The 11,602-nt window shown below is 33.8% G+C and overlaps 2 protein-coding genes across 7 annotated transcripts; one reads left to right on the top strand and one right to left on the bottom strand.

Annotated features, from left to right (window-relative positions):
- Positions 1 to 163: 163 nt before the first annotated feature.
- LOC107849578 (tRNA (adenine(37)-N6)-methyltransferase) lies at positions 164 to 3,116 on the top strand. 6 transcript variants are annotated; one of them, XM_047400774.1, is made up of 3 exons: positions 164 to 239; positions 1,479 to 1,780; positions 1,879 to 3,116. In XM_047400774.1, exons 2-3 carry the CDS (start codon positions 1,497 to 1,499, stop codon positions 2,687 to 2,689), a joined length of 1,095 nt encoding a protein of 364 aa, XP_047256730.1. In that variant the 5' UTR covers positions 164 to 239; positions 1,479 to 1,496; the 3' UTR covers positions 2,690 to 3,116. The 6 variants fall into 6 exon arrangements, with proteins under 6 accessions (XP_047256730.1, XP_016549622.1, XP_016549620.1 ...); XM_016694136.2 differs by lacking the exon at positions 164 to 239 and adding an exon at positions 292 to 477; XM_016694134.2 differs by lacking the exon at positions 164 to 239 and adding an exon at positions 292 to 445.
- A 548-nt stretch (positions 3,117 to 3,664) lies between these two features.
- LOC107851680 (ribosome-recycling factor) lies at positions 3,665 to 8,483 on the bottom strand. The gene is made up of 8 exons (XM_016696760.2): positions 8,171 to 8,483; positions 6,433 to 6,585; positions 6,231 to 6,346; positions 6,007 to 6,098; positions 5,590 to 5,611; positions 5,452 to 5,520; positions 4,161 to 4,259; positions 3,665 to 4,059 (listed from the first exon to the last, which is right to left on the bottom strand). Exons 1-8 carry the CDS (start codon positions 8,364 to 8,366, stop codon positions 3,979 to 3,981), a joined length of 828 nt encoding a protein of 275 aa, XP_016552246.1. The 5' UTR covers positions 8,367 to 8,483; the 3' UTR covers positions 3,665 to 3,978.
- Positions 8,484 to 11,602: the final 3,119 nt, after the last annotated feature.

Consider the following 11,602-nt stretch of genomic DNA (forward strand, 5'->3'; position numbering starts at 1 on the left):
TCACTAGCTAATGCTTTGACCCCGAGTAGCACGGGGCAAGTGGAATTAGGTGTGGACCTATACCCAAACTTTTGGTGCTCCGGCATACATTAAATTTAACGCAGACTAGGTATAATTATATAAAAAATATAGAAAATTTGGTATAAGATTTAGAAAAGCACCAAATAAACCAAGAAAATAGCTGAGTACTTTAATTTTCAGGCAAAATCTTAAAGTTTTGGACTATGTCAATTTAACAGGTGAGTAGTACAATTAATAGGGGATGTGTGTTTTTATACATGGATGGTGATAATTCGAACAAATTACTTTTTCATCCTCAAATCAATAGAAAATTTAAAAGTTGCAATTTCCCCCCAAAATTCCGTGTTGGAAAAACTAGCTTTTATTTCATAATGCAGCCTGATAGCACCGGGTTCACCTGATGACTCGGAGCATAAATTTGTAGGTAAAGTTTCATTAGAATTACAATAATAGTAGGTATGATTTATGAACTCATTTTAATATTTTCGTTCTAAGAACCTTAAAAGGTTGAATTCTTAAAGTTTAGATCCTGGATTCGCCCCTAGTGAGATTAGTTAGTTTATGTTCTCTTTGTCTTGTAGTTGTCTAGTGTTTGAGAATATGAGGTCTCAAGTTCAAATTCAATAGACATAAAAAAATACGAGGTAAATTTTTTATATGTTTTATCCGTTATCTTATACCTGTTGTTGTTGGTGGGTGGCCGTGGATATCTTGTGTAATGCATGCAATTCGGACACCATGGTTATAAAAAAAATAATAATAAAAAACAACCATACGGTTATAAAGATGAGATAAGTCAGTGTTGGAGATGCCTCTTACCCGTTTGTTAAAATGCGTGAGAGGGATTGAATTTATGTTCTGTACTTGTGTGAACAGAGCAGATTTCAAAATCCCATTGTTCAGTGAATAACTTTAGTCACTATTAGTTCGTTCGTGTAGTAGGCTGCTGGGGTATGAATTGGCTCAAAAGAGCCACCATCTGATCATGAAAACTCAGCATTCCCATAGATTCAAAACCCAGTAGAGATTAAAAAATAAAAAAAAAACTAGTGATTTATTCTCATGTTGTAGCCTTGATGGACGGGTACCAATTGCTGGTGGGAGGTGGCAGGTATCAGGTGGAATTAATTTACGTGAAAGCTGGCCTGGACACCACAATCATCAAGAAAAATTTTTTTGTCAACTTTGTTCTAGATTATTTTTGAAGTTTAGAATAAAAGAAAGTTTTGATTTTGAATCCTTAGTTGCAATGAAGGTGTAAGATGATTGGGCGGGAAGGACAAATTGAGAGATTGAGAGGGGAAGTCATGTGTTTTCGTCTATGCGGTTAAGAAAAAGAATGGTTGTTGCAACTTCTGGATTAGTTAAGATGTTTTGTTCACTCTAGTAACAGTTATTTTATTTATCTCTAAATTCTCAAATGAGGGAGGTCACTAATATTTATGTTTGTCTTTCAGTCTAGGTCATTATTTTTCATGGCGGAGGCCAAATTGCTAACAGTCTCCATAGCACTCACCGCTCTTACTGCATTAGCAGCAGCAATAGGTGTTGGATTTTGGAGAAGAAAGACGAGGGCCGATGAGGAGAAAATCCGAGAGTTGGAAAAATCTTTGAAGGCTGCGTTGCAAAATTGCAGTGCTGAGAGACAAGGCCGCATTAGAGCTCAACAGGCATTGAGGAAAGTGGCCAAGTCAAATGATTCTAATAATTCATATCCTTTGGCACCTATTGCAATCACTCGGTCATGCTTCTCCACAAGGTACCTTTTTTCTCTTCTAAAATTGTGTTTTCTTGTATGGTTTGTTAATATGGATGGTAATGTAAATAATATGTTGTGGCACTAATAATTGTCATTAGGAATGGCACTCCAAGGCAGCCTTTAATTGTACCACTTGCTAGAGCATGTTTAGTATTTGATCCAACTCGTGTTCCACCTGCATCTCTTGAGGGTCTTGAAGGCTATTCACATTGTTGGATAATCTATGTCTTCCATTTAAATACGGATCTTGACAAGTTATGGAAAGATCCATCACGGTCTAAGTTCAAGGCAAAGGTAAGAGTACCAAGGCTAAAAGGAGAAAGGATGGGGGTCTTTGCGACAAGATCTCCTCATCGCCCATGCCCTATAGGCCTCACTGTTGCAAAGGTTGATGCTGTGGATGGGAATAAAGTTTTCATTTCTGGTGTTGACTTAGTTGATGGAACTCCCATCCTTGATATCAAGCCATATCTTCCATACTGTGATAGCATACCCGGTGCAGTGGTCCCCGATTGGGTAAAGGTGGATAATTTGTTAGCTATAACATCTGTCAACTTCGCTCACGACTTCTCTGCATCTCTTAACCATTGTTGGTCAAGAAAAATGGAGAAGAAGAAGAAGAAGAATGAGATATCACTTTATACATCTCAGACAGAATTTCAAAACTTAATTCAACAAGTGCTGTCATGGGACATAAGATCAGTATCTCAGAGGATTCGGCCGCATATCACTGAAAATGTAATGCTTGAAGATGACGACAGTCAAAAGGAACTTCATATTCTCGATGATATTGTTTACCACCTTATTTTGGAAGGCCTTGATATCTCCTACAAAATTGACTATGGCGGCAATGTTCATGTTGAAAAGATTGAACCTTTCCAAACTGAAGAAACTTATGCAACTTCATGACAAGAAAAGGCATATTGGCATGTGCATCATCAAAGCTAGTTAACCTTTTCATGTTGTACATTTATCCGCTCCAATATGAATCATGTAGGGTGTGGCTGATCTAAAACCAACCCTTATTGGAGTTCTATAATCATGGTTCCCGCGATATAACTTTCCCTGTGCAACTACCAGATAATTGATCCTGGTAGTCATAATTTGCAGTCATGTTAGACGTGTATGAGTCTATAATATTGTTACCTTGTCTCGCGTGTAGTTATCGCATCTGCAGTTTGTTCCTTTTGTCATAAAGCTGGAACTAGATGTACAATTTGGCAGTGGTGAAGGCGTAAAATTGTTTATATTCACCTAGAGTAGATAGTGTTTGTAGTTGAGTTTTGCAGATGATGAAATTTTGTTTGGTATGATTGTGATCTGTGCCAATTGATTATACCTTTGTTGTATTCCTGTAGAAGAGAGAGAGAACAAATGGTTTAGGAAAAAAGAGTTGCATTATCTCAACCCTTGTCACAAAATGAAATTATATATTTTTTGGTTCACAGGAAAGACTAAATAAGATTAGAGTCTTTCAAAAGCAACGTCACTTAAGTTTGTCGAGAGAAGGAACTCCATATCCCTGATCGCGTTTCCCTAGATTATTACATCTTCATCATGTTTTGTGCCCTTTATTTTGTCAAAAAATGGGCACATTTTCCCCTTTCTCCAAATGTATTTGATAGAGGTCTTGTTGATATTCAACAAATATCTGCGGTCTTCAATAATAACTAAAAAAAAAATGGTGTTGAATGTCCTCATCCTTAATCAGCTTGACAACAAGTAAACACTCATTTTCCACTTCCACTTCTTGGTAACTCATGAGTTTAGCTATAGTTTGCCCTTTTTCTTGGCAATTAGAGGGAAATCCTCTATATGAACATCGCATCGTTTACATTGGGGACACAATAATTCTTCTGGTAAATCAAAGTTCAATAGACAAAATTTTGTGTGACAATCCAAATAGTACTTTCTCTCAGGGATGTAAAGTTTCCCAGGGTTAACCCAAAAAAGTTACATTATCTCAATACTTGTCACAAAATGAAATGATAAATGATCTTAGATGTAAACAATAGCATAGGTTATATGAAATACAATATTTTCCTTCCAAGTATAAGCAAAATCACTTGTAACATGTCTTGTTATCTTTTTCTGACTTCGAATGCAAGAAATCTGAAGCGTAAGTAGTACCCTCGATAGCTTCAGCCAAAAAAATTGAACCTCTGCATGAGCCTTTGATGAAACGAAAACTTATCTCTTCAACTGCTAGTTATTTCTCTTTCCTTGGACTTGCACATATCTTCTGCTGACTTTATAAACCTTTTAGTCAAGTCATCAATCTGAAAGAACATACACAAAACTAAATAAAAGACTGTAGAGAATAGAATATAAATTATACAACAGATAGCAATGTCTTCAACAAACTAGTAAAATAACATACTTCCTTCTCTAGTCTTTTTGCATCATCTTCTGAGAAAGCTGAAGCTGACTTGTCTTTGTCTTTCTTCTTTGGCAAATGTTTCTTCATAGTGTCCAAAGCCTGATAAAAAAGGAATTAGCATCTTGTAGTATCGATGAGAAGATTATACACCATCACATAAATTCTTTGTTATATCCAAGCAAAGACTATATGAATATGCGATATGACTGTTTTCATCAGCTCAACACCGTATTTCCGCTTCTTTACTATAGCTTTTCCCTATACACTGCTGCAACCAGATACTACCAGAATTCAACTACACAAATATAACCCCTCTAAAGCACTATAGTTATTAACCATTTACTTTTTGAGCTGTAAGCACTCAACACATACCTGAAACAGAAAGTCAAATCTTTATTACTCAGCAGTAACCAATACCTCCAGCTTCATTTACATATTGCAAATATGCAACCATGACTCATCGGCTCCTTATCACTAATCAATTTTGGTTCCTTTTTTTTTGGATTAGTAAGACAAGTTCAATTTTCGGCTCCTTTTTTTTTTTTTGAGATAAGAAATTCGATTTTTGGCTCCTAAATTACTTATCAATTTAGGTGCTCTTCAAAGACGACGAGAACAAACTACTAGTACTACAACTACACCTCTATCAAAACCAAGTTGGGGTAGGCTACATGAATCACCAATATCCATTTCAATCCATTTGGTCCGTTTATGCTCTTGGGAGTCAAAACGGGGAAAAAAAAAAAAAAAGTGCACAACATGTCCCTCAATTCAAAGAGTATTACTTTAACTGAATTCTTATGAGAGTTAGCGGTTGTCATCAAGCACTTTAGTAATAGCCAAATGCAACTGTCCAGTGTATACTGTAGAGCAGCATTTGAACAAATAACTCACAATTAGGGCTGCACAGAATACGCCACAAATCATGAATAGCTAGGGCCCTACTCTTTTACCAGCTTTTAATGAGCTTGCGCTGCAACTACTTTACTAATCTCATCATATGTTGATTTTCAACCTAAGGAGTTCCCAAATGAATTGATGCGGTCCCATCCATTGCCAAGCACCTTCTCTTTTCTTTCAATGCTCCTCCATTTTTAAAGTCTACTGTTTCTCCTTATCCTGTACATATAAGCTTCTGGGCTTTTATATTTCAATAGGATGAAATGGGTATTTTTGTGCATTAGGTCTGCTTTCTTTTGCTTATGGGTGGAAAAAAAGGAAAAAGAAGAACTATGACAAAGATCAAAAGAGAAGGGAGGAAGTACGCAGAGGTGTTTGGTCAACGGTGTACCTTCTGGCGAGCTCGTCTTATACTTTGCTTTACGTCTTCAGATGATTTCGCAACCACTTTACATACAGCCTAATAAAGAGGATGACACTATCAGCAACAGAAACATTTTTACAAAGAACTGAAATTGACAAGGATCACCTGCACATGCTCCTTAGTCAACCTGCTTGTTGCACGGATTGCCAGGAAAAGAAGAAAGGGTGAGTCAAAAAGCACTGGAAATTTAAAAGGATTATAAATTTTCAGTAAAATTCTCACTGAAAATCACATATCCCCAAAATGTTGCTAATGCAAATAGCAAAGAAGCGTAACAGTTAATTGCCTGAAGTAGTTATATCTGAAGAATGATTCTCTCGAAAGAAGTGTTATAATGATGTTTTTTCTACATTAAAAGGAATGTAATTCAAGCCATTCTACAGGTAAAAATACTGGCAACATGAAAGTTATAGTAAGACTATCAAGTCGAGATCAAAATTATGTTGTTGCTTTTATTTTCGACATATAGGGTGGATCCCAGAAACAGGAGAGACTATTTTACTCTTTCAGATGGATACTTACGGAGGTATTGGTACAATTAATCTCTGGTTGTCGGATTGGGGATTCAACCCCAAGGGAGATTGAATAATGGCTTTCTCCAACTCTTTGAGGGACTGCAAAAGACAATCAGTCATGGTGCATGTTTATCAAAAAAAAAAAATGTTCCATTAATCAAGTAAGACAAATATGTACGGAAAAAAATATCGAAAACCAGACGGTATATGAGTTTAGGTGTATAACATTACATCTGGATCATAAGGATTCACTGACAAGGTTTTTGGATCTAGCACTGAAATGACAGCCATCCTGCAAAGAGGTGTCTTAACACCTCCTGTTTCAACAATGATATGATCAAGCATCCCTGTAAATCCAAGGAGCTAAAAGAATGAGTCCAAATCGAAGGCGAACAAGGTAACTTGTACTACAACAGAAGTTGATTTCACGTACCTGCCGATGCTCTTCCAGTTCGCAGCTTGGCCAATTCTCGCGATAATGAATCAATTGCTGCCTCCATCAGTGAGACTGCAGTAGCTTTAATGTTAGGACCTATGTTTACAGCTACGGCGGTTGCACTTTCATAATCGTCATCTACCTCCTCCCCTACAAATTCATCAAAAAGAGATTCCAAGAGGTCAGAAACTTCAAGGGTGTTACCTCAAAAAGATGATTTTTACAAAGAACACTCACTTGTGAATAGTGATCAATATCATATTTACACCAAACTTATACCAAAAATAAAAAGGTACCATCATTATAGATTATAAAAATAAACCAAATGAAAAGCAACAATCTAAACGAGAGAAAATTCACACATGATATTAATGGAAGTTAAAGTGTGGCCAACCATTTGAAAAACTGTAATATATTCTAACATATTTTTCATGAGTTTAACTAATTCCAATAGTGGTGTAAAGAATTTTTGCACTATCAGGCAGTTAACCAATCTTATTTTCAAGATTATAAATCAAAGTTCTTATGATATCTTTGATTGGACTCGTAGCTTTAAAAATTCATTACACTGTCAGTGTATATAAGCCAAACTCATTTTTCATAGGATTTATGTTATATACAACGAGTGTAGTATAACCTGTGATATTGTTAACTGCCATTTTTAACAGATTATTGCTTAATGCTTATCATATAAAGATTTACATTTACCTACAATTACTTATAAATGATCCAATTGGGTATATATGCAATTACTTGAACTCATTTTTCATATACAAAATCATGAAATCTTGAGTCTACTTTACTAAACAATTAGCTTGGTGAGTCATAAGCACATTTTTCTTTTACAACTGCGGTGTCCGGCCAACTTGCGCACACCTCAACCAATTCCACAACCAATTCCACGTGATATCTAGCACCTCCCACCAGCACCAGATACCAGAGTTATCCTGGTAACTCTGCCACCAAAGCTAGGACATCTGGTAAGAAATCACCGAGTATTTTTGTCTCTAGTGGGATTTGAACATCATGATTCCCAGCCCACTTCATTGACCACTATGTCACACCTCGACTAATTCCACGAGATACCTATCATCTCCCATCGGCAAGTACTAGAGTTGCAGCAGGTACTAGGTAACCCTGTCGACCAAGATTAGGACAAATGGGAAGAATTTGTTCCTACTGGAATTTAAACTTCACGGTTCTCAACCCATTTCATTGACCAGTTACACTTGGGTTCTAGAAATGTAAACACCTTTTTTTTATAACTATGGTGTCTGGGCCCGCTTGTATACACCTCAACTAACTCCACATGATACAAGTCACTTTCCACCTACAATAGATACAAGTTCACTCTGTCCACTAAAGCTAGGACACATGGAATGAATCATCTGCTCCCTCTGTCCCAATTTATACAACTCACTTTCCTTTCTAGTCAGTTCCAAAAAGAACACGCAGTTCTACCTTTAGTAAGATTTTAGCTTTAAAATATCTATTTTATGCATAATAAAATGAGTTATAGCCACACCAATATCTATGACTTATTTTAGATCACAACCTCACATAAATTGGGTCGGAGGGAGTAATATTTTTGTCTCGAACCGGAGACGTAGTGATTCTCAATCCACTATATTAACTACCATACTAGAAATGTAAACGCATTCAAAAAATAAAGGACAACATGCATGCACTAAATATTTGTAGCATCAATAAGAAAGGGATATAGAATGAGTACTACTTTGTCTCCTTCCTTTAGCAAAACTTCTCCGACTTTCAACCATAAAATTGGCCAACGGCGGAGCACATGGCACATTTTCGCACGGAAATGGACTAGAGCTGGAGCCTATCAAACGATTTGCACTGAAATTGGCAGCTCGTAATGCACCATAGAAGCTTCGGTAAGATGTTAATGCTCGTCTAATAGAAATCGCCATTGTTTTCTCCTCTCGCAATTCTCTAAAGTTTTGGGTTTATTAGTATAGGGTTTAACGTGAACCGGGGAAGTCTTGTCTATTCGGTTTAATGTTGTAGATTGATTGAACCGGGTTTTGAGTTTTTTTTTTTTTTTTTTTCAGTTTTTCGGTTTGGTTTATGAGGTATTTTGTGGCTCACTATTATTTTTAAATATGTTACTTTCTTTATATTTGAATTTGCTATATTTAAATCGAGGGTCTTTTTAAAATAAATTCTCTACCTCTCGAGATAATGATAAAATTTGTATACACTTTACCTTCTGCGAAACTTTACTGAATATGTATGTTGTTGTTGTTGTTATTTGTTTGGTTTATGGGATCAGTTGGTTTTAGTAATAGTTTTCTCCGGTCCTAGAAAATGTTTTGTTGGAACATAAATTGCTTTCATTTATCTGTTCATATTACTAAAAATGTATGCTTAATAATATTTATCCAATTTAAAAAATCAATGAATATTTTACTTATTTTATCTTTTATATTAAATATTATTCATTATCCAGAATATTTTTGAATCATTAAATGTATTATATTTAACGGATGATGTAGTAAATTACCCTTATTTTTTATTATTTCTAAAGATATGTGGAAAGTCAATAGCAGATAAGTATTGGTGAACGGGAGGAGTATTTTCTATTGTTTGGTAAATAAGCTTAAAAAATATTATTTCATGAGCATTTGTTGTAATCTAGGAAAAATATAAAGGTGAGAGGGGTGGGGTCTAGAGCCTCAGGGGTGGGAGTGGGGGTGGAATGGAGTGGGATTGGGTATATTGTGTGTATAAAGTGTCACTTGTAGAACTTGTTTTCTCCACTTCCATTAAAAAGGTCAATTTTCTCATTTTGAAGGAAATTTTTTCCTAAAGAAAATATTCTCCGAAAATACGAAGCATTTTTTAAAACATATTTCATACCAATCACACCCTTGATCACATAATAGGTTGTTTTACCAAGTTTTTTTTTCTTTTGGAAAGTGATTATTTTTTAAAACATGAGGTGTTTGATCAATTTTTTTGAAAAAAAAAGAAGTAATTTTAGAAGTAGCAGAAACTGTTTTTCATAAATTAAAAAAAGAATCAAAAATACTTTCGAGAAAAATATACTAAAAGTATTTTGAAAAAGTTTGACCAAACACTTAGGGGTCGTTTGGTAGGCCGTATTAGAAGAATAGTCCATATACTAAGTATGGAATTAATTATTAATTAATACTATGTTTGGTAGGATTTTGAACCAATGTATTACTAATACCATGTATTAGTTATACACCCTACATGGTATTATAGGGTGTATTACTAATACATCACATATGGTGGTATTAGTAATACATGGATTTTAATACCATGGGATTAGTATGTATAAAGACAAGAATATCCCTCAAATTCTTTTAAATATTTTTTTATTTTCTTAATTTTATTTTTTATATTTGTACTAATAAATTTATTCAAATAAATTAGTTTACAAATTTTATTATTATTTACAAAAATGTCCTCAAATTTCTTTAATTTTTTTCTAAATCTTTTTCAATTTATTCAATATGAGTTACTTCTTTTCAATTTATCAAAGTAATAATATCCCTCCAAATAATTTTAGTTCTAAAAAAACTACTCAATTAACTCAAAAAAATATTTATTGATCAAAATCCGAAAATAAATTGCATACAAGCTTTAATTTTGAAAATAGGATATCCATAAATAAAAATAATTTTTCTACTTAGTTTTAACATTCTATAGAATACAATTTTATTGTCTCATTTAAAAGTTATACGTACCTCCTCCCTCCAACTTAAAAACAACACAAAGCGGGAACAACAAGCAGATGATGAACAAACAAAGAAAAGATAATAAGAAAAATATTTTTTGTAAGTGAATGATTAAATCTTAAAATTTTAAAGTAAATAATTATTTATATTGTTAACTTTTTTTTTATTTTAAAAAAAGAATAATAAACTTTAACCAAAAAAAATATACGAAGTTATAATATGTTGAGGGTATTTTTGTAAACAAACACTATTCAATTTAAAATATAACAATACATATTGCTTTTAATACATCAAACCAAACACTGTATAAAAAATAATCCCAATATTATTAATTTCTGCACTACTAATCTCAGTATTACTAATACAACATATTCAATATTATCTTATATACTCTACCAAACGAGTCCTAATTGTTGCTCAAGTTTTTAAATTTATTTACTAAATATAAATTACTTTTTATCAAAAATATTTTTTGAAAAACATTTTTAAAAAATAATTCTCAAAAGAAGTCGATGTTAAAAGTTTGACCAAATGACTCATCAATAGTGTTATTAGCTTGACACACCTTTTATGAAAACTATTCACTCCTACGAAGTAGGACATTATGATAGCAGAACCTTAACAACAACAAAAATAACAACAAACCCAGTGTATTCCCACATAGTGAGGTCTGGGGAGGGTAAGATGTACGCAGTCCATACCTCAAGAAATAGAAAAGCTGTTTCTGATAGACCCCCGGCTCGAGACACGGAATAATAAACAAATTCATAGTAAAGCATGGAACAATAGCAGAGCCTTAACAAATCTTCAGAATTATTAGCTTGACACACCTTTTTTGAAAACTATTCACTCCTAGAGCAGGCGACCAAAATATGCCACAAAATTTAAAAAGTGACGAAAATATGCCATCAAAGTAAAAAGTAACCAAAATAGGTTTGGTGCACTTTTTTTGTGCGCCATATTATATTTTCTCTAACGTCTACAACTAACAGAGTTAAAAGTGAATGGTGCACTTTTTTTGTGCATCATTCATTTTTTATATATGGTGCACAAAAAATTGTGCACCATATGAAAAAAATATATATGGTGCACTTTTTTTATGCACCATATGAAAAAAAAAATGGTGCACGTTTTTTGTGCACCATTCATTTTTTTTATATGGTGCATTTTTTGTGCACTATATGAAAAAATATATATGGTGCAGAAAAAAAGTGCATCATCCATTCTGATAAAAATATATGGTGTACTACTTTTGTGTACCATTCATTTATTTCTATATGATGCACATTTTTTGTGCACCATCTATTTTGTTTCAATTATGTGCATTATATGGAAAAAATATACAGTGCACTATTTTTGTGCATCATTCATTTATTTTTCACATTATGCATAAAATTATTGCACCATATATCTATGTTTCATATATGAACATAATTAGTGTA

Source organism: Capsicum annuum, chromosome 12 (genome assembly GCF_002878395.1).
Source record: "Capsicum annuum cultivar UCD-10X-F1 chromosome 12, UCD10Xv1.1, whole genome shotgun sequence".
NCBI classification, from domain to species: domain Eukaryota; kingdom Viridiplantae; phylum Streptophyta; class Magnoliopsida; order Solanales; family Solanaceae; genus Capsicum; species Capsicum annuum.

Bases quoted from the DNA above. Each gene is read 5' to 3' on its own strand.
- LOC107851680 (XM_016696760.2), bottom strand. From the start codon at position 8,366: ATGGCGATTTCTATTAGACGAGCATTAACATCTTACCGAAGCTTCTAT. The intron at 6,347-6,432 runs GTACGTGAAATC...TTGGATTTACAG, and splicing joins AACTGGAAGAGCATCGGCAG to GGATGCTTGATCATATCATT. The intron at 5,521-5,589 runs GTGATCCTTGTC...CCTCTTTATTAG, and splicing joins TGACTAAGGAGCATGTGCAG to GCTGTATGTAAAGTGGTTGC.
- LOC107849578 (XM_047400772.1), top strand. From the start codon at position 1,343: ATGCGGTTAAGAAAAAGAATGGTTGTTGCAACTTCTGGATTA. The intron at 1,385-1,478 runs GTTAAGATGTTT...TTTGTCTTTCAG, and splicing joins TTGTTGCAACTTCTGGATTA to TCTAGGTCATTATTTTTCAT. The intron at 1,781-1,878 runs GTACCTTTTTTC...AATTGTCATTAG, and splicing joins CGGTCATGCTTCTCCACAAG to GAATGGCACTCCAAGGCAGC.